General features: G+C 33.7%; 1 protein-coding gene across 7 annotated transcripts in view; it reads right to left on the minus strand.

Annotated features, from left to right (window-relative positions):
* Positions 1 to 1,467: 1,467 nt before the first annotated feature.
* The window catches only part of LOC129274059 (leucine-rich repeat flightless-interacting protein 2-like), a 32,988-nt gene continuing 6,953 nt past the window's right edge, over positions 1,468 to 27,502 (minus strand). Inside the window, exons 3-13 of one of the 7 annotated variants that reach the window (XM_064108656.1) lie at positions 26,587 to 26,679; positions 21,958 to 22,068; positions 19,357 to 19,440; positions 18,963 to 19,040; positions 14,530 to 14,700; positions 12,816 to 12,908; positions 11,668 to 11,856; positions 10,159 to 10,276; positions 9,642 to 9,721; positions 8,974 to 9,078; positions 1,468 to 5,868 (exon numbers count right to left, since the gene is read on the minus strand). In XM_064108656.1, coding sequence (XP_063964726.1) covers positions 5,770 to 5,868; positions 8,974 to 9,078; positions 9,642 to 9,721; positions 10,159 to 10,276; positions 11,668 to 11,856; positions 12,816 to 12,908; positions 14,530 to 14,700; positions 18,963 to 19,040; positions 19,357 to 19,440; positions 21,958 to 22,068; positions 26,587 to 26,679 — 1,221 coding nt within the window. In that variant the 3' untranslated portion in view covers positions 1,468 to 5,769. The remainder of the gene's footprint in view (positions 5,869 to 8,973; positions 9,079 to 9,641; positions 9,722 to 10,158; positions 10,277 to 11,667; positions 11,857 to 12,815; positions 12,909 to 14,529; positions 14,701 to 18,962; positions 19,041 to 19,356; positions 19,441 to 21,957; positions 22,069 to 26,586; positions 26,680 to 27,502) is intronic. The other 6 variants (XM_064108652.1, XM_064108651.1, XM_054910921.2 and 3 more) reach the window with 6 other exon arrangements.

Genomic DNA, 27,502 nt, shown 5'->3' on the forward strand with positions numbered 1-27,502 from the left:
ATGTAGTACAGTATTGGCAAACAACAAAAAAATAATCAAAGAAATAGACGGGAGGGGCACCACACAAAAATTAAAGAAGAGAAACGAATCAGGAATTAGGTTTTAATAAAATGTCAGAAACTGAACAGCGCCTAAGATAAGGGTGATAAGGGCTTTTTTAGTGGGTGTGAGTTTATTTCATATTTTAACAAAAGACACAGCCAACGCACTTTGCAAAATCTCACATTAGGTCACTATGTCATCCACTATGATGAAATGTTGGGAGGAATGGCAATACGTCTACAATTCCCTCACACAGACCCGTAAAAATTGCTGCTACACTGTAATGCTCTGAAAAGTCATACAAAGTTAGCAGAATTGAGCTTACTGCATCACAAGACCTTCTTGATTCCACAACATTGCAAGTTCAGTGCTATCTTGCGATATGCTCACTCACTGCACAAAAGGGTTGGGTAATACAATGTAGCTATTAAATAAACATAGTGAAATTAAACAAATTTTAATATAGGCACTATTAAAGTAAATGTATTTTATACTGCTTCAAAACCATTTCATATTGATGAATATCATCTGCACAATATGTAAAGGAAATCAAATTAACAATTACAAATCAGACCTGTAAGTAATCAATCACCTTTGTACAAAAATCTCTTCTTTATATCGGTGAATGACCAGACATAAGAAATTATTCCAACTATCATATTTCATCCCATGCCCACTTTCCGTCCCCCTTCTGCCCCCTTAAATTTGACAAATCCATGTGAAATTAAATATTCGCAACAGAATAGAGGGAAAATATGGACACATTGTAATGTCAAGTAATTGTCACGAAATGTCCGGGGTATCTTCATTATCATGATGACATGATGGGCCCCGTCTTACAAAGAGTTACGATTGATCCAATCAACCACAACAATGGACGGCCAGAAACATCAACATCTAAAATGCAAGTATGTAAAAAAATATTTACTAGATATGATGTATTTTCATACATTCATCATTCTCTTAAAAATTTAGTGTGATTCTCTGTTTACTAAAAAGATTGTGAAAATTTCCTGTAGAAAAAAATTATGGCATGGATGGATTTCCATACAGTTGAGATTGAGTGGATCAATCGTAACTCTTTGTAAGACAGGGCCATTGTTCAACCAATATGGGCAGTGTGCAAGTGTTCCACTCTAGTCTGGTCACCCTTCTATAAAGATTTATTCATTTATATGTATATTGTATAGAAGACTTTCTGATTTAATGCTAATATGATGTAATATCCATCATCTAGAAAGGATCCTCCCCATTTGATGAACCACTAGTCTGAATTAGGGAACAGTTATAACACAAAATGGTACTCTACATAGCTTTATCGTCTGTTTTCTCTTAAAACAGAAGAAATTACCGCTTTTTATTTATTTATAATAAACATATATAATACTAGCAACAATGTATGAATTGTGATTTTTTTATTTTTTTACATAGGCTTTAATAGCACAGGCTAGAGTACGATATTCTAAAGTTATTGCCTTGTTGGATGAGTTTAATTCATATCTATACAGCTTTCTTTTGAACCTAGTAGTTGTACAGTAATATTTACAATTCAGTGTAATGCAATCTGATCTCTGAAATGTACACTTAATGAGACATGACCTTTACCAAACCTCATTAACTGCAGCAGATTCTTTATGTAAATTTGTTGATACACTGATACACAGGGCAATGAAACCCCCCTTTGAAAATCAAAATGCTTGAGAGATGGATGAGAGGTTTTCAGAAAATCAATGATATCAAAGACAAAAGCCATAAAGATTATTAAAAATACTTTGATTATATAATAAACTGCACTTTGTACGTCATTTTAAGTCATAGCGAAAATAAAAAATCTGGTAAAAACAATCTGGTAAAGTAAAAGATAACTAACAGTTCCTCTTTAAAGGTCAAGTCCACCTCAGAAAAATGTTAATTTGAATCAATAGAGAAAAATCAGACAAGCACAATGCTGAAAATTTCATCAAAATCGGATGTAAAATAAGAAAGTTATGACATTTCAAAGTTTCGCTTATTTTTCACAAAATAAATGAATGAACAAGCCAGTTACATCCAAATGAGAGAGTCGATGATGTCACTCACTCACTATTTCTTATGCTTTTTATTGTTTGAATTGTACAATATTTCAATTTTTACAAATTTGATGATTATGACCTCCTTGCCTGAAGCACAAAATGTTAAAATTATGGAATTCCACGTGTTCAGGGAGGAATGGAACTTTATTTCAAATGACAATGACGAGAAAATCAAAATATTTCATATTTCATATAATAAAATACAAAAGAAATAGTGAGTGAGTGATGTCATCAGTTCCCTCATTTGCATACCGACCGAGATGTGCATATAACTGTTTTGTGAAATGAAGCGAAACTTTAAAATGTCATAACTTTCTTATTATACATCCGATTTTTATGAAATTTTCAGTGTTATGCTTGTTGATTTTTTTTCTTTTTATTCAAATCAAGTTTTTGTTGGGGTGGACTTGTCCTTTAACATACCATGATTTGGAATTGTTAAAAAAAAAGTTTTCTCATTATTTGTAGTTATAACTGATGACATAAAAAAAGGTCTTATGTTGAATAATAATGATGAAAAAATAAAGAAACCTATCACTGTATGTCCGTTTGCTACATTATGATAAACTATGATGCATTTTATACAGAAAAGTGGTTGTTTTTCATTCAACCCTCATACCTCGGTCATACTGTAATTGCTCTACGGCGAGTTGAAAACAGCCGTTTTTAACATTTTTTGTACCAGCTACATATAGGTGGATTAAATGAAAATGAATAAAACGGCTGATTTTCGACTCGCCTTACGGCCGCCGTAGAGCAAATGTGGCCGAGGTATGATACATTATGCTCATAAGAAATATGTGGGTATTTAATTATTTAAACATTACTGATAACTAACAAACACAGTTTTGATCATTAAAATCATGAAATAATATGACAATGTACACTGTATTACATTGTAATCCAATATAATTTACAAATCAGTGGGTCGCTGAAATAACAAAGTACAATTGTACTACATACATGTATGCATACTCATCCACATTTTGATTATTAAAATAAGCAGTATTTCAAAAGAAGAAACCTCAACAACGACCAAATTTGTAGTTACTGTTTGACTATTAGTGTTATCTCATTGGATAAGGGAATGGGGGAGGGTAAATGCTCACTAGATTTGGAAGTTAAAAAGACAACTGCGGATGGGGGGTTGCAGTATTCTATCACCTATAATACACTAGCAGGGAAAGAATAGGGGGTCTAAACTGAAATAGTTATAAATAACATAAAATCAGGTGCATTCGCGCAATGGAAGACCATCTACTGCCCTCTACAGCTCAAGCAAGGACAGATGAGAACACAATATGCTCCTTAAACAATTGGGTGAAAGAGAAAAAGAGACAGACAGACAGGCAGGCAGAGAGAGGGGGGGGGGGATACAGAAGGACAACAAAAATACATCAGAGTGAATAAATATGCAAAGCTGTTGTCTTTTGTCCAGATAATGGACATGATTGGAAATTTGCAATTTGAATTTGTTCCCTTTCAACAATCTTGCACAAGCCAATGAAATAAGGTTAAGCGATCGGTAATTCACCTTGTAAACTAGTGGAATATGTTCTAGCACAGTGCCTTATCGTATTTCGTGACCTGGGGGTGTTTCACAAAGATTAAGTATGACTAAGCGTCGCACTTAAATGCCAGCGCGTGTATGATATGCAACGCGCAATCTTATTTATTTCAATGCAGTAGTGCGCGTCCTCTTGGCATGATCTGACCAATGCAGTCATGCCTTTTATAATGAACTCAACTTAGCATTTAGGTGCGACACTAAGTCATAATTAAATATTTGTGAAACTCCCCCCTCGTCCTTAAAACTCAGAGAGGATGAAAGCTATAATACCCTGGTTTTGCACTATCAAGCGTTCCTGTTATCGTTAGGTGTCTTTACAAGAATACTCCAAAACAATGGTAATGATGTCTCAACACCTATTATGAAATTGATCCCAGGACCAACTTGATCATAGGTTCGATGCTAAGGCGAGGTGAAACATTGACCTCACACCAATACAAAAGATGTCAACAGTGAATTTGAAATCACATTTAGACATACAGTACGAGCAATACTTTTAATATCAACCTTAATAACACTGCTTTAACACCCTATCATTTTAAGCACCTTATTGTGAGCCTAAGCTCAATGTCCTGTCTGTACATGTATGAATTTATATCAAACTGAACTTAAGTCATGTAAAGAAGAGATGCTACTTGAAACTGGGAAGTTCACGTTTTACTTCTTCACAGCAAATGGTGCGGATTTCCTTTCCAGAACGGGTTCTCAAAATAACTTCAAAATTTGTCACTATAAATTTTGGTCATGTTTCTTTGGCACGAAGAACCTCTATGATTCATGTACATGTATGCACCCATAATATTTAGAATAACTTATTGATGTTGGTTTTATCTCCTAACTTTACTGTTCTATTGTAGTGGCCCTAATAAATGCCTTGTATACAAGTATAGTGGCAGATCAAGGGAGGGGGGGGGGGGCGCAGGGTATGTGCACCCCTTCTATATTTTGAAAATCACCTGTTGAACATACTATTGTAACATAGTTAAATCCAAGAAATTATCATCTGCACCCCGTCCTCTTTCTGCTCTTTGCGCCCCCTATTTTTCAAAGGCCTGGGTCTACCACTAAGTAACTCTGAATATTCCTGGAGCTTTGGCGCATATATACATGTACTTATTCTTTGTCAATGTCATTGTGCACATCGAGCACTTACTACATATCAAATAATCTTTTGATGTAGTTGAGTAATAGTTGACTTTCATATTTTCAATGTGATGTTTCACTTGGATTAATTGAGGATAAAAAAATGAGGTGAAAAAGCAGAATATCTTTACATATTAGCTTTAACCCATAGAAGTACACAAAATCACTTTAAGTCTAGATTAATCTTTTTTTATCCTCAAATTGGCAATAACATTTTTTTAATGCTTTATACTAGGTTTTTAAAAATAATATTACGAGCCAAAACGATGCAAGTTTCAAAGAAAAAGTTGCTGATTTTTATTCTTAAATAGGGATTTTAGACGTTTTTATTGAATTACCACTCAAGAATAATAATGATGAGCTGAGATTAAAGAACTTCTAAAGTAACTCTGCAATCCATGGCACAACATACTGCACCTGAAAATTTACTAAATATACAGTATCATAACTTTTATTCCATGTGCATTTTTCTTGCGAACGGAATGACCGAATGACCTAAGCACTATGGCCTGTATTTGGAAGTCCAGTAAAACTTAGGTCATTGTCTAACTCTGTTCTAATATTATCGGAAGCCAAATTTTTCATGTTGAATCTGTTCCTTCCCCATGCTTTTATAATGGTGAAGAAAACTTATTCAGTTATTATTCCTAGACAGTACAAATGTTTTGAGTGTCAAATGACAAGACAACATGAGTATGTACTGTAAAGAAAATGTGTCATAATTGGTTATCCAAAGTTAAAACACAACTTTAGACCAGAGAGTGAATTAACCTGACTTAAAGAATACAGGCCTTTACCTCTACGAGTTTATTCAATCCAAGTTGTCTTCAACAGCAATTTCCTGATATAAAAGTCAGGCCAGTCATTACTTTGAAAATTAAAATACAAATGACGTACTCTGTAGGTTAAATAGAAGCTTAAAATCTACATAACTGCCAGCTATCAGTGTTCCGGTTTTCGTTTAATGAATTTGTCTAGTCGTTTCTGTAAATGCGTATTCGATGTCTCCACTTCTTCTACTTTCTCCCGTAATATCCGGAGCTGAAAAATAAGAAGAAAACAAATGAAAATGATTTAGTTTAAGTGAAAAATATGTGGTCACTGTGCGCTGATACCATTTCAAAATACAGTTGTACTCAAAAGTTGGTGAACCCCACCAAAAAATGCACTTCTTCACGCTTTGATGAAGACAACAACACTACAATGTTCGGCGAGCCCAGAGGAACAAACTTTATTAAATGTAATATTTTATCACCTGACTTCACAATTAAATATCTAAAATATGGCAAAATATGAACACTTTGTATGTTCATTTTCTGGTGGAGTTCACTAACTTTTGAGTACCACTGTATATGTACTATACCAAACCCCACCAAAATAAGTCCACAGTCAAGGATTTAAATGTTGAAGAAAAAGTATTATCTCTACTTTCTTTTACATAGCATAATACAGTATTACATGTATACATAAAAGCCCAAATTCACAACATTAACCAGGGCGCGCCTAATTAGTGCATCAACCTTAATGGTACATGTAATTTAATGACTCCTATGTGTAGGTTATTGATTTCTAATCCCTTTTTTTGTCACAGTCACATAATAGTATAGGAGAGTAAAAGGATTTTCATTGACTGGTCCATTCCTTATTCAGGACAAGCAAAGTAGTGAACATTCTTCTTTATGGATGTAAAACGGGTTACGATCATCAAATGGTAGCAATACATCATTTCCTCTTTCAGAAGAGATATCTGTATAAAACTAAAAATACATTTTTGTGGCTTTTGTGGTGCCTGTTCAAAAATCTTGATACACTCATACAATGGTGTAGTAACTAACATAGTCAAATGGAAACAGAATAAGGAAGAAGAAATCAACTCAACCAATGCACTTTTAAAGTCTAGTTTACATATCCACAAGGAAATTATCATTCCCATCCAAATCATTTATTTCCCAAAGATAAAAAATAATATTTTAGAAGATATACTGGAGAAGCAGCCGGCACATGCAAAGTTTTCTGTACTTCCAATTAGCCAACGGTAGCATACATGTACACATATCTATAACAGGCAAGACAGTAATCTGCAGTTACCTCTCGCTACACAAGTTAGGTAATTTGCTTCAACGATTATTTGATTTTACAAGAATTTCAACTGCAACTACATGACATGTAACTTTGCCCAAGTTGAATCTTGTTTTGGGACAACAGAAATCTGTTTGACATAGGAGATATTGGACTTACATGTAGAAGAGGGATAAAAAACAAGTGTTGCATAATCTGGGCCCTGTCTTACAAAGAGTTACGATTGATCCGATCAACCACAACTATGGAAAGCCAGCAATGTCAACATCTAAAATGTATATGTTTGTTCAAAATATTTTCTAGATATGATGTATATGCGTACATTCATCATTCTCTTGGAAATTCAGTGTGATTCTCTTTGTTTCCTAAGGAAATTGTGAAATTTCCTGTAGAAAAAACTTATGGTATGGATGGATTTCCACACAGTTGACATTGATTGGATCTATCGTATCTCTTTGTAAGAAGGGGCACAAGTGTACAAATTATTTCCACTTGGGCAATATTAAACCTATGAAAGGTCAATTAATGCAGGTTTATCTGTATTGAATATTACTTGTTAATGAATATAATACATTTGAATGGAATTTTAATTAAATTTCTATAGACTGTTAAAATCCGTTTATCAATTTAAATATGCTTGATAAACAATGTTTTTCCAGTCAATTTTGCACAAATGTCACCTGTGTTTGAAACTGAATAAATGCAGTCCTTCCTATTAAGCGTCAACCCTGCCACTATTGAACATTATAATTTATATATCAATTGTTGTATCACAACAAAAGAGAGTTCGCTAATTATTACAGGTACATTTTCATATGTATCCTAGTCTGTTTCACTGAAACAAAAGCAAGAGTTCTACACCTCATCCCAAAATATTAAAGCATATTAAGAAAGGAACAAAAAGATAGGGGGAAATAACCAAATAAAAATAAGCCCTTCACCATACCAAAGTAATACCCATATGAGTAACTGTGTACTAAATCAAATTAGCTTATGTTACCTCAAGAGCAATGGTGGTTAGAAAACTTTGCATGTGTCAGAATCGCCTTCCTTTGGCTTTTCCTCCACTTTCTCCTCCTTTTTTAAAACCACAATGTTTTTAAAAATTCAAACAAATAAAATGAAAATGGAATGAACAAAGTGAGTTAGTCCACTACAAGTCCCAGATTTTCCCATTTTTTCAAACAGAAAATGTAATGAAATATGAGATAATTCTGATAATCTATTTGATATGATGACAAACATTTACATTTCTTCTGATGAAAAAAGTTGCCAAATACATGTATATTAAAAACCTTGGCATAAAAACCAAGGCTTTTATGAAAAAGTTAATTACAAACTACTGCAAGTAGTCATTACATTTGATCATCTCACAAATCTGGCCAATTATTACTGCACATGCTATAATTGATCAATTTTATTGGGGGGGGGCACCAAGGACCCTGCCCCCTCCCATTTCTCGTACATGTAGGTTTAACTGAATAAAGGGCACAAAACAGTCTTATTCTAATGTTTTACAACATTGGTTACTCCTAGAGAAAGGCTTACTATGCAAAAAAAAAAAAAAACAAGGCATCAGTCATTTTCAGACATATTCAAATCGAAAATAACAGATATACATGTAAGCATGTTTTTTTTCTTGGGCATTAATGAAAAACAAAATTAGAAAAACTCTTCAACCTGAATTAAGGAATAATAAAAGTGAGGAAAACATCCAAAAAATAATGACAATTAAGATAAATAAAAAGAACTTGTCTACAAGGAGATACATTTCGAAGGTCACATTATATAAAGATATCCAAATACAGTTGAACCTACCTACCGAGACAACCAAAGGGAGCAAAGACAACTTTAGGGACAGGGTCCAATAGTATAGTACATGTACAAGTTTCAATGAGGAAACCACTCAATGGAGATCAAACTAGTGTTTTTTACAGACAGGTGACCCTTCTATACAGGTGGTCACTAAAGTGAGTTTGACTGTAGTATGGTAAATGTATAAAGAACGAAGGGTGTTGCTGATAATGGGAAATCTTGCGAGACATAGCAATAAGGGTGATCAATTACCTCTCTTGACATTTTCCTCTTTTCTAGTTTGAGTTCCTCTTCATTCTTTTCTGCTACTTCTGAAGCTGTTTTATACCTTCTGACCTGACCCTCTAGTCTCACAACCTAGGGTGAAACAAAGAGCAAGAGAATAATTACAACGTGGTTGTCAGAAAAATAGCGATGACGATGATGGGGGCAATGATGATGACCATAGCAATAGTAATGATGCCGACAATATTTAATACGTTTTGGTGATGGTGATGTTGATGACACAAAGACCGCAACAATGATGATGGTGGTAGTGATGATGATGATGATTGTGATGATGGTGATGATGACGATAATGATGATGATGGTGATGATGATGATGATGGTGATCATGATCATCATCATCATCATCATCATTATTATTATTATTATTACTAATATTATTATTATCATCATCATCATCATCACCATGGTGATCATGATGATCATGAGGTGAAAATAAAAGATGGTGTTAATGGAAATGGTGATGATGCTGCTGCTGCTCCTGATGATGATGATGAGATGGAGACGAAGATGGTGGACCTGTTTTATCATATCAGACTTCAAGTTTTGTGGGTTTGCACCACCTTCAATTCAGATCTTGATTGAAAATTTGTTCCCGTAATACAGAAATAAAAGTATACAAAAAATGTACTCACCTGTCCACCTAGATTTGTGATATCCTGTTCTGCCTTTTGTAACTTGAACTTGTATTCACCAACTTGTTTCGTTGCTTCTCCTAGAAGAAACAGAGAATTACATTAATAATTTTAGACATTTCAAAAGGTGACATTGCCTACAAAATTTAAAGACCCATATGTCATCAGTTAACATCATCATAATCATCATAAACCTAATCATCATCATCGTATTATCATCACAATTACTCCCTTTATAATTATTGCCATCAATCATCTTCTTCATTCTCATAATCATCTTCTTTTTCTCCATCATCACAATAACATCATCACCATTATCATAAACCAACACATCAAATTAATCACCATCATCATCATCATAATCCTCATCTCCACCACCACCATCATCACAATCATACTCAAATTCATCAAATCAACAATTATTCATTATCATGAAAAAATATTTCATCTTTCTTTAATCTGCAATACACTACAGCAGAGAAGGATAATGCAAAAAAGAAAAAAAGTATGAGCTTACTTTGTAAATCATGTGCATCTAAATCTGGTCCATTTATTGTGATGGGATTCGCTCTTCTTCTTTCTGCGTTCTCTGCCCTTTCTTTTGATTCCTCTAACTCAATCTTCAGTTTTCTGATCTGTAAGCCAAAGAAAAACAATTTCATCATAAAGTTTCTTCAGGAAAGTATCACGTACATCATAATGAAACTTTAAAATTTGGAGATACCAGGAGATACCAGAAAGTCCATAAGTGGTGCTTTGATTACTTATTTTGAATTTGGGTTAGAAATTGTTCCAGAGGGTGTAGGCAATTACAGAATAGGCACGAGTACCAAATTGGGTCTTTGTACAAGCACTGTGACGTAAATTATAAGGAGGAACGGATAGATCTGGCAGTTTCAAATGTTGATGATCTCCTGCTGGCGCATCTCTGACAACTCAATTAATGCGCATTTCTATACCCTCTGAGGGAGGGCGCTGCTATGAGATTGTGATGTCATATGCATAAGCTCTACAACTGGAACATGTTCTTAGGTGCTATCAAAGTTAGCTTCAGAGGATATTTCATTTATCACAAGAAAGGGTCATCAGTCGTTTGGTAAGTCATTACTAAATCATAAACATCTATATGAAATCCCCCCCAGTCACTTGTAAGGTAAATTGCCAATCTTGGCAATTGCAAATTTCGTCCACTGCCAACTCGTCCACTCACCACATTGTATAGTCTAATGCCATTCCGTCCATCAACATTTGGTCCAATAACCATTTGGTCCAATCATCACTTTGTCTAATCACCATTTCGTCTATTACCATTTCGTTTAATAACCAGTTGGTCTAATACCCATTTTCTTTTCAGTCATTTTGCACAGTTAACACTTTAGTTTAAAGATAAATGCCAGTTGTGGTAACGATCTAAAAATGACTTTTTACAGAATCCAATATAATGACCACCCAAGTGTCTGTTTGTATGAATAAAAAAATATGTGCCAAAGGATTCTGGAAGAAATTGTGTAATTGCTGAGAAATAAGCAAAATAAGCCTGGATTCTGGCACTTCTGTCGTGTCTTTATTCTAGCAATAATAATATACACTGTCCCACGTGTGCGTATCTGTGTTGGCGATCTTCAGTGTGATCGTTTTTCAGCTTAGATTTTATGATTTCACAAAGTTCAGTTTATATAACTGTACCAGATCTACATGTAGATCCACAATGATATAGTGATACTTAATCGTGGTTTTACAGACTTTCTCACGATATCAGTGTTTTACTGCAAATACTTTCATTTAGCTTTAATAAGACCAAACGGAATGGCATTAGACTAAATGAAAGTAGACCATGTGGTGAATAGACAAACTGATGATAGAACAAATGGAAGTAGACCAGTTGGCAATTGGACGAATTGGCATTAGACAAATTGGAAATAAACCACTTGTAATAGGGCAAATGCTCCACCCTGTAGGTAGATTTCAGCCTTGCATTAGAATAGCGACAAAGCACTTTGATTGAAATATAATCCTTTGTCCGAACCTGCTCAAGGAGTTCTTTTCTCTCCTCAACAAATCTCTTTAGCCTGACATCGAGGGGGCCGTCACCGACGACTTCTAAGAGTTCTGCTGCCTCAGGCGATACCACTACGATGGTTCCGACCGTTGGCTGTACAGGTTTGGAAGAGTCCCCGTCTGCTTGCTCTCCTCCGACGAGTAATAAACCATGTTCCTGTCGGAGAGGTAAAGAAACCAACATAAAAAAATTAACAGAGAAGAAGCAGGAACGGTAATAATAATCTGGGTATCAATCAAATAAGGTTGCGCTCCAGGTTCTTATCACTGCAAGAGGAAGGGGTCCTGGATATAAGTTTCCAAATGCATGTCCTTTGAATAGGTCCCACTTTCTTTCACTTAAAAGGATACACCAGGCTGAAGATATTTATATCTAAATAGATAAGAGTAAAATTCAGAGCAAAATGCTGAAAATTTCATCAAAATCGGATAACAAACAACAAAGTTGTTGAATTTTATTCCGGTGACACAGTTCTTGGCATGTCTTCTAGAATATTCATTGGGTGGGCTCATGATGTCACATCCCCACTTTCCTTTTTCTCATGTTATACATGTAACATGATATCATAATTGTTTCATTTTTTCATACATGTGTAAATGATGTGTCTCCATTATGATGATAAGTTGCAGCAAGAAATAACTAATGCACACTTAATCAGCACACTTAATGAATATTCATGAGGACATGCCTAGAACTGTTGCAATTGAATAATGCAAATGTTTAAAATTCAATATTTGTTATTTGTTATTCCATATTGATCAAATTTTCAGCATTTTGCTCTGTGAATTTTACTCTCTTTATTGAGGGCAAAAAGAAGCTGCTGAAAACTGCTTATCTAATAAAAGAGAGCCAATGGAGTAAATTAGAAAGTCAAAAGGGGCCTAAGCTTTCGATCCTAGCAGAATCTTCGTCGGAGGCAAAATGACAAACATATATTTATATCTCTTTATTGAGATATAAATATCTTTAGCCCAGAGCATCCCTTTAAGGCATACTGCATACAACTCAAAGACAATGGATTGGCAATAAACCCGCCGTGCATACAGTCATGTGCAACATAACAAGCATCTTCATGGAACCGCATCCTGGCTTATCATAATGAAGAGTACACTTACCGAAATGAGTTGATCACGTTGTTCTACCATTTCCCTCAGAATGTCTACTTCTCTCTTTAGTCCGACATTCTCACGCTTCTTTGATTCTAAGTCCTGGAAGAAAAACGAAGTATTTGTTGGTGAGATATCAACACAATGGCCCGTATTCTGAAGTCAGGTTTAACTTAGACCATGGTCTAACTCTGTGTTAAAATTATGGGGAGCCAAAAATTCAAAAAATCTGTTTACATTGTATATCTCTATGTTTACTATTTTGTTTCCTGTTGCTTTCATAATGAACAAAAAATACTTCAGTTATCATTCTCAGACAAATATGAACAATTTGGGTGTCGAATGAGTTAATGAATTGGATGTGAACTGTTTAATAGGGATTTGTGCCCCAATTGGCTCTCCATAGTTAAACCACAACTTCACACCAGGGTTTAATTTAAACCCGAGTTCAAAATACGGGCCAATAAAAATATCAACCACACAAAATTAGTAAATAAAAAATGTATGAATAATGTTAAATTTTCAAAATCACAAATTATTCCTTGAATCAGTCAGATACGAGTATGTTAGCATCAAAATCTTTAATAACTTTGACAATAATAATTTTTACGATAATATCCAGCATCATTACCGGTAATCAATTATTGTAGACATTGTTTACACTATATCATATGGTATAAAACCTTCACTCTGTGATCTGAACCACCATGTAAACCTTCAAAGATCTATTAATTGAGGTTGCTACATTTATACTAATTTTTTTATTGACTATCATCAAAATACATATCAATGAATGATGAAATCTAGTGTCAGTTTGCAAGTATTAAAAAAAAAATGAAAAAATTAAGTCTATGATTTTTTTTCTTTTACACTATTAACCCTATCTAAACTTGGCTATTTCGGACCAGAATATACGGGGGGTCAATTTGAACCCCCCCCTCAGATCTTGGCCGCTGATTGCACAATCGCAGCGAAAATTTGCACTCGCGTAGAGCCAGATGTAAACTACAGGACTGTGTGGTCAAATTTTCAAAAAATTTGTTGTTTATATTTTTTCATTAATTAATTATGCAAATAAGCGTATGAAATTTCCCCTAAATTTGATTTTTTGTTTTTTTTATGTTTTTGCCTTTAACTCAATTTATATAGCTAGTAGAATGCTAATTTTTGGTGGGAGTATTAATTATTACATTTCTAACAAATATCTACAAAAAAAATTCCAAAATATAATTAATTTCTTATGTATTTTATTGTTTTTAAATTCTTATGAATTTCCTTGTTTTTTCAAACCTTTGTTTTTTATTGTTTTTTCCGATGAACTTTGTCAGGGACCCTTTTGCGATCATAAATAGCATAAAATAAATCCATTTGAACCAACAAAAGTAAAAATAATCATACATTTATGATTTTTGATTGAAAAACACAATTTGCATTGACTTTGTACATGGAATCACGTTTTTGAGCAATTTCGGGTCTGACATGCACTTAAAAAATGTTGCGTAATTTCAGAACCGCTTACCCGGGGGTCGCAAATTTGGTCTCAAATGATGCGCAAGACTTGAAAGTAAAAAGTCAGCGAGCGGCGCGGTCAAAAAATTCATGCGGCGGCGTAGTGACAAAATTTGTCGAGGGAGGGTCAAATTGACCCCCCCCCCCCAGTTTATTAAGGGTTAAAGGTGGGTCAGGTTACAGCAAAAAAGAAAAAAAGATTGTTTTGCCTTACTCTATGTTTATCCCTGGCTTCTCTGCTAAGCTCCATCATATGTTCCTCTTGATCGGCCAGGACATCCTTGAGGCAGTCAACTTCGTAGACCAGTGTGGACTTCTCATTGTCCAGCTGAGCATTGGTCATCATCGACTTCTTGTACTTCTCTTCGAGGTCAGCCACCGCATCCTGTATGAAACAATGGTGCCAAGGTTCGAGGTCGTTACAAGCGTGTCAAGGTTAAGGATCATTCAAAGCGAATAACATGGGGCGCGTGGGGAATACTAGCTGATAACATTAGTGGTGTCGATGGTGGTGGTAGTTGTACCGAAGACTATGATGATGATGAAGAGGATGGTGATGACTATGGTGATGATGAAGATGATAACAAAATATAGGAGGAAGGGGAAGATTATGATAATGATAATGTTGATTGAAATAATAACTTTGATGTGTTATAATAATGATGATGATAAGGACAATGATGACGATGACAATGATGATGATGAAATGATGGTAATCTTGATTATGATGATGATGATAGTGATGATATTGATTATTATGTTGATAACTTTGATGTGTAATAATAATGATGATGATGATGACAACAGTGATGATGATAAAATGATGGTAATCTTTATTATGATGATGATAATACTTTATTGATAACAATGTCTTCTCTCAGCTGTATCTAAATCTAATTGATATAATCAATGCAGTGGTACATGGTAATGAAGTCAGAGAATTCTGGCAAAAAATAAATTAAAAAAGGAAAAGAGACATTCTAATATAATTTTTTAAATAATTGTATATATCATAAATATGATAATGCAATTTCATCTTTTTTAATGAAATGGCTATTTTCATATTTTACTGTTATAAAACCCATTGAAATATTCAGGCAAATCTTCAATTTCAAAATTTTAATTAGAAAAAAAAAACACCACTCATGATGTTCATCAAAATCTTGCAAACACAGACAACATAAATTATAATGTACAGGCTTTAAAATAAATTTCCTTTCAAACTCAAATTGAACAATGAAAAATACCAGGTAATAAAATGAAATTATGAAATATGTATCCATGATTCCAAAAGTGTGAAATGTTATTATGGACCTGTGCTGCAACAAATGTCTTTCTCATTACTGTATAATAAATGGGAAAATATATACAATGTATGTTTATGAATGAGTTGTTCCTCTTTCCCAGTTGTCACTTACTATAACATCCAGGAAGAACTCTGGATAAATGTACATTGTAAGAAAGTGAAAACGATGGGGGAAAACCCAAGACTATGGATGGTACCCAATTACAATTTTACATATATGAAAAAATATGAATATACTGTATCTTCTACAATGCCGTCTGAAAAACCATACCAATTTATAATTAGATATTTATAGAGCCATGTCTATATTGTTAAAAATGCTCAAGGCACGTTAATGCATGATGGCCAAACTACATAAAGGCGTATCCTCTGAATAAAAAGCAAACTACACTGAAAAAAACTGATGAGTGAGAATGAAAGTTTCGCTTACTGTCAAAAGTATGGGATTCTATCATTACAGGCAAAACTAAAGTCAGTTTCGAGAGCCAATTATCATCAAACGGTCTAATAGTAGGAGACGACTCCCTCTTGTTTTCCAAGCATATTTTTTTCAAGAGCAAAAATCCATTACATGTATGTAGACCCCGGATATTATTATTCACTACAGTACATGTATGTGCACACCGAGATAAAAAATACAGAGTAGAATGGGATCATAGTTTTTTCTGTGTGCATGCTTTAAAATTAGGAGGGGCTCCAAGTCTCTTTAGTGAATAAAAAGAAATAAAAATACAATAAATGTTAAATTGAGACAAGATTTGAAAAGTTTATAGTTTTTAAGAAATTTGTTTGCAATAACTTTTAAAGTGTTACTACGGGCTGAATTTGTTACGATAACATTATTAATTTGTTCATAAAGTCAGGCATGACAATGAACTATAACAACAATCAAAACAAAACAAATGCATCTAAATGGTACATGAAACCATAAAAAAAAACATGCTGATTCATTTGTGATAATCAATCGATCTATGTATGTACATGTACATGATGTTATCAGATGTATTTTTTTGTAAAATACAGAAAATGCATGTTTCCTCTTTATCTTTATTTTCATTTTCGGGCAAATACCACAATTCTCTGTTGAAAAATGTATATTTTGGGTACATGTACATATACATGTCTGTATATCCAAGTATTAAAATTGCATAAAAAGATGTTCAAACACAAATTCCTTGAAATACTGCTGTGTAGTCATTAGGTTGCCCTGAATTTCTCCATATCCGCATTGCATCTAAAAACGAGCGGTAAGTACCAGCAAAAATGTTCATATTTATGCCATAAAGTGACAAAAGAAACTGGAGATGGATTGATTTCCAATCTCTCATACAGGGAAATGTTACTTCCCCTGCATCTACAACTACATGTATGATAACAAAAAAAATCAAAATTTTTGGTGTGGTATGCCAGATTCTGATGAAATTGCCTCTTGTTTACAATGGATGTGTAAAACACTTGTAGTTGTATTGTACAGTATATTTCAAGTACTGACTATTATGCTGTACATATGCTTTCTGTTTATTATCAAAATCAGCATATGTGCAAAAGCTAGAATCACAGTAAGAGAATGTTTCCATAAACTTGGCCAAAATAAACAATGACTCAAAGAATAGCTTTCCAAATTGGATTCACCTTGATGTAAGATTTATTCTTTATTTTCAAGATGTTTATATTCAAGCACATAGACTGAAGTGAACCAATACAGTGAAGTTAAAACTAAGTAAAATGGGTTAGTTGCCAGGCATAATGCACAAAGTGGTAATAACATGTTGAACGTGCGCTAAAACTACTCTCAACTATGAGCACTACTGGTGTTCAATAAATGTGATGCAATTTTAAATGAAGCTATTCTAATATTCGAACCCAGCCTTAACTATATGTACAGATTTATTTTAGTCCACAAATCTAAGGCCTGTTCAATCATTGCTATGAGAATATTAAACTTTTTAGAGTACAATTATAAATTATGGTGCTAATAATGGGGAAAATAGCTCGAGATATATTTGCATGGCTATTATCTGGGTGTCTACCGTGGTTTAAATATCAATTTGAAAGTTCAATTTAAAAAGCAAAAAGGTTTAAGGTTGCCAATGGGGCAGTCACAGAGAAATGCAGATTGAGTGCATATTCATACACTGTAATATGAATATAGTGCAGTATGCCTAGTACAGTGGTGCTCAAAAGTTAGTGGACCCCACCAGAAAATAAACACTAAATTATCCTGATGCTTTTTGTTTAGATGTATTATCAAAATCAGCATTAAAAGCTAAAATCATAGAAAGAGCAAGTTTCCATAAACTTGGCCAACAAGTAATGACTCCAAGAATAGCTTTCCATATTAGATTAACCTTCATGAATGTAAGACTTTCTCTTTTTTAAAGTTCTGCCATGTTTTTTATATGTAATTGTGAAGTCAGGGGTAACACCTGTGTAATAACAAAATTGGTTTATCTGGGTTCGCTGAACATTGTAGTGTTACCTACATTCAACACTCTCAGCATGAAGGAGTGCATTTTATGGCGGGGTTCACTACCTTTTGAACACAACTGTATACCAGTACTGAAAGGGGTTAGTCAACTACATGTAAATACCGGTGCTCATTTATACAGAAGTCATTCTTATGGTAACTTTGCCATCCAATGCCACTACTATGAAATCCCCAATTCTAATTGGCTTTTGGACATTTTTAAATGTACATGTACCATTGGATAGCCAAGGTACCAGAATATTGAATAAATGGTACAAATCCCACATTATGCAAATGATTAAGATTTTCAGTTTGTACAAGGAATGGATTTTGCACCCCTTCCCTTCTTTTGCTTTGGTTAAAACTATGATCTTAATATCCAATCTCTTACTTTTGTAGGTTCTTCTCTGAATTAAAATAATAATATTTAACTTTCAGTTTTAAGATTTGTATTACTATAAGATCTGTATCAATCACATTTTAACCTAACCATACAGACTTAAAAGTTCATTACAGTTAATAATTAGCCTTTTTAAGTTTTCTTAATGTTTCCCTAGTCTCAAAATTTGTTACATGTACATGTACCTATCCAATCCTGCATTACACATTCACTAAAAGGAATTGTGTCTGCTATTGACATTTCTTTATATCTGCATGTGTATAGGTATTCAAATGGATAAGGTTAAATATCTAGTCTAAAAATAATATGACCCCGCAAACTTCTCCAAGAGAGGGTTAAGAGATAAACTCCCATGATGCACCTGTATAACAGTTCAAAGTTCAAGCAAAAAAAGGTCTCTAAAACCTACCATGTCCAAGATTAAAAGCATCTAAAAGAGCATAACATGTTTCCTTAATTGCCATGGTAACAAACCTTGAGTAATTCTTGCTCGTCTAAGTCCAATCCTCCCGTTTGGGATTCAGACTGGACCTCATCCCCGTTTGGTGACCCCTGGAGGTCAAAGGGTCAAAGGGTCACACAAGGTCAAATTACAACATTCATACAATACAGGTACATGTATGTACACAGTGCTACATATATATAGTTACATATATGTAATTGAAGGGTAGGGAGATGAAAGTTATGATTATGAGATACATGTACATATTGATTGACCCCAAGGTGGCAGATGTCAAAGTTGATATGCAAATTAGATTGAACTTCCTGGTCACAGGGGTCATATGCAAATGATTTTTTTCCCTTTTAATGATGCTGTTAGAAAGAGGGTGAAATTGAGCGAGCCAGAATAGAAGCAGTGTAAACCAACCTTCAGAGGCTCCAATTCACGGGGGTCAATGCCACCCCTATGGGGTGCTACATGCACCTGAACCTCCTCAGAGTTTGTTGACCCCTGTGTTATGTGTGTCAAAGGTCAGGGGGTAAAGGGTAAACAATAACAAGATAAAGACAGTTTAATATCATGTTTAAACAGAGATGAATGGTGATAACATGACATACTCTATCTGAAACAAAAAAGATCATTAGCAACAATATCAAACATCTGCACAGAGTTATAAACAGACATTATGATGTGTTAAAACAAACATGTAAAAAAAAATATGTAGTTTTTTATCCAAAATAACAATCATGACATTCTAAATAATCTAAAGCTTGATGAGATTTGTGTGTATTGCACTATGAATTGGCAAACAGGTCTGACCAGAATTATATATTTAATTTTCCAAATACAAAAGCACATTTTAGTCCAGTATGAATGCACCCCCGCTTTAAATTTTAACAATGTTCAATTGAGATCTGCAACAATCCTGTCTGAAGTAACTTTTTTTTTTAAATTTTATTTGCTGCCTAAAGTCCATTACCAGACCCTTGTAACATACCATAGAAACTATAGAGATAGTCACTACAAACTACATGTAGTCTATTATCTAGACCCTACACATGTATATAATCTCTCTTTCCTATCCAGTCATATTCCTAGGCTCTGAAGTACATGATGTATGGAAAAAAATAATTAAATTTTTTTTATAAAAAAGGGTACTTTTCATCAAGATAACTCAGCAAAGTCACAAGAGATATCTCCTTTTCCCCATAAAAATAGTTTATTATATGGGCCTCTTGACTATTCATAAGGGTCAGAACAGAAAAAAACAGGTCTGAGAGAAAGGCTACTCTTGGATGATGAGCAAATGTCATAAAATGTCAAAATGTGTTGACATGTGTCATAAGGTGCTTTCATACCCCCTCAATCACAAGAAAAATTTAAATGACAATCACTAATGTATTCATGCAGGCCTCAAAATATAGTGATAAATTTATGGGGTATTATGATTGATTTTTCATTTTTCTTTCACACTGAGTAAATGTCCATTTTCTGACCTGGGTTGAATTCCCAATAAAAAAATACCAGAGGGTAGTGAAGCTGTTGTAATGACATAGTTTATAGTTATCCTGTCTCGTGGCAAATGAATATTTTCATTGGTGTTGATTTAGCACTCAGTAAAGTTGTTTTAACTATAAATGCTGCATTTCCCCTACAGCAGCCATACGGAGAGTAAAAAACCGCAGTTTTATTCAGACCACCTATATACTAGTACAACAAATGTTAAAATGGCTGTTTTCAACTCGCCATACAGCCGCTGTAGAGCAAATGTGACTGAGACAAGCAGCTTTGTGAAACAGCCACCAAGTATTTTTCTGTTTATGGGTATGAAAGCTGCCATGTCATGAAGCCACACCATTTCTACGGCCCCCATCCTTACATGTCAACATCTGTAATGGTTTTCACATACATGATTGAGTCTATGCCTATGCTTCAATGATTTCCATTCATCGCTGTATGAACTAAGGATCTAAAATAAGAGCCATGATGGCAACCAGACGCTTAAATTTGAACTCTCAATTCTTCCGAGTCAAATTAACTCAAATTGTATTCCAAATTAAAATGACTCAATTTTCAAATCAAATGGACTCAGATCAGGGTGTGGCATCAGCTGAAAATCTCAATAATTGCAAGTAACTCAGAAATTATTCAATTTGATATTTAATAAAGAAAAACAGTTGGCTCCCAGCTTGCGTTATTTCCAAATTAAATTTGACTCTTGAAAAACAAAAGTAACTATTTAAAGTACAACATTGTGATAGCTACTGTATATCTTTTCCATCTATAGTAATTCAAGCATTTAATCATTCAAATTTACTTAAAATTTTATTTTACAATATTCTTGTTGGATGTAACATATAAATATTCCATTTAGTACTATCATGAAAACCAGCCATTAATTTACTACAGGGATGATATCTACTCCTGAATATTCCAGGAGGGAGGGGGGTCACATAGTCAGAAAAACAAAAAGAAAAATAAATGATTAGTGTGGGATTCAGCTCACAATTGATGACAATTATACTGCTGCTATGGCATCCGTGTGAACATACAGCTGAACATCAAATTTAACTGATACTATCAGTGCTTTACAGAGGGGCAATGTGATTCTACATACAGGGATTGTGTCCAGGAATCAACATGCTTCGGGGTATAAATTTAGTAGTAAAAATGATTTTTAATGAAAGACAATGTTCAAACCAATGACTTCAGGGGGAAGAATATGAATTTGCAAGGTTAAACATAACAAGTTCAATGAATTTTGCATGTCCGAGGCATCAGTGATTTTGCACTGGTCGTCCCTTAAACCGGAAGTGTACGTCCCAATAGCAATCGAACAGCTATCGATATTGAAGACTGTATCATTTCATATTTTTTATCAGCTACATGTATGTGCGATAGGAAGAATTGAAAATCCTTTTGCCTTTTTGCCAACCAGGCAACAAAACATGCTTTTACTCTTTAATATACTAAACATAGTTTTCGAGAGTATCGTGTATCATCCCGAAAACGTATGGCACTACCCACCTTCAAAAGATCATGCTCCACAGATTCTGTGCTGCCTCTCCGAGAGGAAGGTCTGCTACCTGAACTCCCAGACCCTGCCGCAACCACCATCTCTGCTTGCTTTGTCAACATCTGAATATATAAACATTAGAATTGGAAGGGATAGGATAAACACATAAGACAGAAAAGGAGAGAAATAAAACAAGTAAGTTTCATACTTAAAATATGAATGTAATTTCACGATCATGGCAAACTTTGATGAAAAAGAAAATAAAAATACTTAAAATTTTTAAAGAGGAAGGTTAATTCTCCTAACCATTTTTTTTTGGGGTGAAAATGTGGATACATGCATGTATTTGCAATATTCACAGGGTTTAAAACACTGCAAATTTTGATTCAGTACATGTACAGTGTATTAGTTTTGTGAAAGGAAAAGTGATTAGACAATAATCTTTAAAGCAAACATTTTTTTAAAGGAGAATGAAACACTTGGAGCAAGTTAGCTTTTGTGAAAGCAGAAAAATCAAAGAATAAGATCAACAAAAGTTTGAGTAAAATAGGACTAGCATTAGAAGAGTTATGAGCATTTGAATGTCGACATCACTAATGCTATGGAGATCCTCCCATTGGCAATGCGACCAAGATCTATGATGTCACAGATGAACAACTCTCCCCTTTTGGACACTGAAAATATACCCCAAAACATCTCTTTTTGCTCATTCTAATCATATGACAAACGATTCATCAATGATATAATGTTGTGAAACCTCTGTACTTGTCCTCTCATAAAGAGAACACCTCATCTTGTGATAGACTCTATAAAAGTGAGAATATAAGTAAAATAAGTACTAAAGTAATGAGGGAGTTGTACGTGTGTGACATCACAGATCTTGGTCGCATTGCCAATGGGAGGAACTACATGTACATGGCATTAGTGATCTCAATATTCAAATGCTCATAACTTTCTTATTATTCATTCAATCTTCCTCAAACTTTCAACAATATGTTTCTTTGATTTTTCTCTTTAATATGGATTCAGCTGGTTTCAAGGGTTTCATTCTCCTTTAAAGTTTATTCAAAACTGAATGATTCTCCCATTTATAATTCTCTCAGACTTGTAAGCTTCATGATTTTTAAAGTGTCTTGAGAAATAAATGGTTCTCCCATTCATACATGTAATTCATAATATACCAAAGTGACAGTGGGGATTCCCCTATTTCTACACATGTTACACACAAAGGCCCGTATTCTGAAGTCAGGTTTAACTTGAGACCATGGTCTAAAATCTGTGCTAAAACTATGGAAAGCCAAAAAAGTCAATGTTTTATACATTAAAAGTTTATGTTTACTGTTCTCTTTCCTACATGTAGGTCATTGATGGTGATGACAACTACTACATAACTACAATTTATCCTGCTAAAACAGTTATGATTTGAAAAAAAAATTAGCTATTATTTATCTATGCCAATTCTGGATGTCCATAGTTAACCCTCAAGTTTTGACCAGAGTTTATTAAAATCAAACCCAACTTCAGAATACAGGCCAAAGGATGTTATCTATATGTACATGTTGGAAGATGGAGAGGGACATTCTATTTCTATAAACATGTACATGTATGAGTGTAATTAAAACACCCCACCACCAATAAACTCGGCCCTATTAATAAGACTTGAGTTTAATATGGGGTTCATGGCTTTATGCCGAGAGCTCAGCACTATATGTATGTAAAACATTGTGTGACAGTTTATTCTGGAACTACATGTACATGTAGGGTATGTTTTATTCATGAATTACAGATGTATTGTGTGACCAAAGATGCTGCAAATTCTACAGGGGAGCTATAAAGAGGAAAAGATTTTAATAGCAAGGGTTCAATTCGGGATGAGATAATTTATATTGTTACAAACAGCATTTTACCATACATTATGTTTATCAACTTTTTTAATCATCATAGTTTATAGTATACTCACAAAATTAATAAATCTTATAAACTACATACATGTATGTACCAACCTGTAACAGTAACTGAAGAGCATTCATAATTTATAAAAGCATGCTTGCACTATTAAAAAGTTTTAAAGGACAAGTCCACCCCAACAAAAATTTGATTTGAGTAAAAAGAAAAAAATCCAACAAGCATAACACTGAAAATTTCATCAAAATCGGATGTAAAATAAGAAAGTTATGACATTTTAAAGTTTCGCTAAATTTCACAAAACAGTTATATGTACATCCTGGCTGGTATGCAAATGAGGAGATTATGACGTTATCCACTCACTTTTTCTTTTGTTGTTTATTATATAAAATATGAAATATTCTAATTTTCTCCTCATTGTCAAGTGACACAACGATTTATTCCTCCCTGAACATGTGGAATAAGCATTGTTTAATACTATATGGTTCAGTCAAGTTGGTCCTTATTGTCAAATCTATAAAAAATGAAATATTGTATAATTCAAATAATAAAAAACAAAAGAAATAGTGAGTGATGGACATCATCGACTGACTCACCTAGTTGTGCATATCACTGTTTTGTGAAAAATAAGCGAAACTTTAAAATGTCATAACTCTCTTATTTTACATCCGATTTTGATGAAATTTTTAGCACTATGCTAGTTTGATTTTTCTCTATTTATTCAGGTCAGCATTTTCCTTGGGTGGACTTGACCTTTAAACAAAATAAACGTTTTGAAATATAACTCTTTTAAAATCAAGCAAAATTTTCTTCATTACATTGAAGCATAAAAAACACACCAGTATTACAGTATGCAAACACATTTGCTACTTTTATCAAAAGCAATATAAAAATGTTTGAGTGCAAAACTTTTCCACAGAACACTCTACAGCATGCCCCAGTGAACAATAATCACACAATGAAATACATGATCTATACTTATTACCGTACCTATTACATGTACATGCAGGCCTATATCTACATGTATTAGGCCAAGGTCAATATAAAATTGCAGTATAAACTTCAGTCCTACAGTGCTAATACTGTAATCATGTCCAAAGCCAAATCCACACTTTCAATAATAACGGACATGCACATACAGTACTGTCTAGCTTTTGGGCTTGGCTTTTATTACTGATTTCCAAATTTACCCACTATCATTAAAAAAAAAATTTATGGAGAAATTTTACCAATTTTTAGAGTACCTCAAGAACATAATTTGACAATCTGATATTAAAGTGCCAAACATAAAATAAACGGACAAGATACAAGAAATTTGGTTGCATATATGTAGTCTACATGTACGTTGTATCTGGCATTAGGCATCATACAACCTGAAAATCTGAATATCTTTTTCATCAATTCCCACACCTAAACAAAAATATACTTGTTTGTACATGTATATTCATTTTAATAAATAGCACCTCTCGAGAGACAGAGGCAGTAGTACTTTTTAAATTCAATGTATATTCAAAGTTTTATTTATTTATTTTATTTAGGGGGGGGCATATGTTATATCCCTGCAGGCAGTGCAGTTTTCCATTGCATCTACAGTAGTTCATATGTCTTTATATCACTGCTCAACCATAAGGTTAATCACAGTTATCACACATTATACTTATACTTGAAACACTTTAATAGAAAACACAAACAACTTTGTAATTACAAAATTAAAGTTACTTTTCAAGAGAAGGAAAGCAAATGCAGGAAGAAAGTGCTTTATAAAAAAAGCCTTTAAATACAGTGAGGAAAAACACACATCATGCAGAGTTCTCATAAATCTTTGCATAAATATTGCAATATGATTTTAAAAATTGTGGGGTTTTTTTCAAATGCAAGCTTAATATTGGAAGCAGAATAAAACTTCTCAGAGGCTGGAAAAATCTTAGAATCATTTTGAGTGTTTGTTGTTAAAGGCCTCACTAGATTTGTTACATTGTGCTATTCAAAACCGAATTCAATCATGTTCTAAAATAGCCTAACTTAACAATTACAGTGTATATCGAAACTTATTTATGAAATAAAATCCACTTGAGACTTGGGATGGTCTGAAGCTAAACTTCTTTACATTTCATCTTGTAAAGTTGTACAGGTAATGAAGTTCAAATTTTGATGGCAAATATTATGAACATTGCACCAAGCGGCACGTGTGAGGATGAGATATTTTTTTAACTAGACAATACAAAGTTAATTCAGTGAAAATGTGGTATTAGTTCTGAGTGACTTTCATAATTCACAATAGTATGAATGTTCCTTGTTCTAATCTAATTTTGACATTACAATGTATGTAAATTTTGTATTAAGCAATAAACCTGGGGGAAGTTTCATATAAAAGCCGTTTGTACAATTACGAACAACTTGAAGGGTGAGTGGTGATGCTATAAAAATGAGATACCATACCCAAAGTTGTCCGTGTTTTTAAGATTATGGGAATGAATCCTCGATGATGCAAATCTTGAAAAACAGCAATTTTTGCATTAAAATGCTTAACAAGAAATTTATTACAAAAAGAGCAGATTTTTCAACTTTAAAGCTGATGGGAGTACAGTGGGAACCTCGTTGGCAGAAGAAACGGTCACCACTCGTTCATAAAATCGGGTGTAACTTACTACAGCTTTAAAATGAAACCACCCCCTGATGTGAAGGATGATACAGCATACGTGAACTCGAGTAAAAAATAAAGAAATTCAATTTACGTTCATCCTCTTATTACTCGTAATCATAGGCACTTGCAGGGAGGTTCGGCGGTGGTACCATTTCTGTCTAGAACTTGGGAGCTCTTTAAGCTGCTGCAAATTGGCAACGCACACATTTACATACAACCACGATGCAAATTTACAAACAAAAATATTGAACCAAGCAAACAGTAAGGGGAAGAAAAAGAGGGAAGGAAATAAAAAGAGGATACACACATTAAATGATGCAATGCAATGCAATGCAATGGAGAAAGCTGCAAAATCATTTAAAAAAATAGTATTATCACAGAATAATATATATATTGAAAACAAAAGCATATTATATGGCATTCAATATAATATACCAGAAGCTTTGATTACAAATTCATAATGCAAATCAATTTGAACTACATGTATGTCAAGGTAAAAGTAATAAAGGGCAAGTTCACCACAAAGTTGATTTGTATGAATCTAGAGGAAAAAAATCAAACAAGCATAACACTGACAAATCATCAAAATCTGCTGTAAAATAAGAAAGTTTTGATAAAAATTATAAGGTTCTGCTTTTATTCCCCAGAACATCCTGATCAGTATGCAAATATGGAACCAACGAAGTCACCCACTCACTATTTTTTTTTTGTACAGTATGAAGTACTCATTTTCCTCATTTTAAACAAGGTACTGTATTCTTTCTCTTTGAAACTGTGGAATTGCCATTGCCACTATCTTTTCACTGAAGATCTTTTCATGATATTGTGAAATCTGAAGAAATTGAGATTTTCCATATTTCATACAAAAATTAGTGATTGTATGTATAGTATGAGATCATCGCCTGTCTTATTTGCATATATCACCTGTGTTGTATTTGCATAAATGTACCAACTAATTTGTGAAAAAAGCAAAACTTTTGAAATTTTATATTTTGAAGCTTGAAATT

The sequence above is a fragment of the Lytechinus pictus genome, chromosome 13 (genome assembly GCF_037042905.1).
Source record: "Lytechinus pictus isolate F3 Inbred chromosome 13, Lp3.0, whole genome shotgun sequence".
Lineage (NCBI taxonomy): Eukaryota > Metazoa > Echinodermata > Echinoidea > Temnopleuroida > Toxopneustidae > Lytechinus > Lytechinus pictus.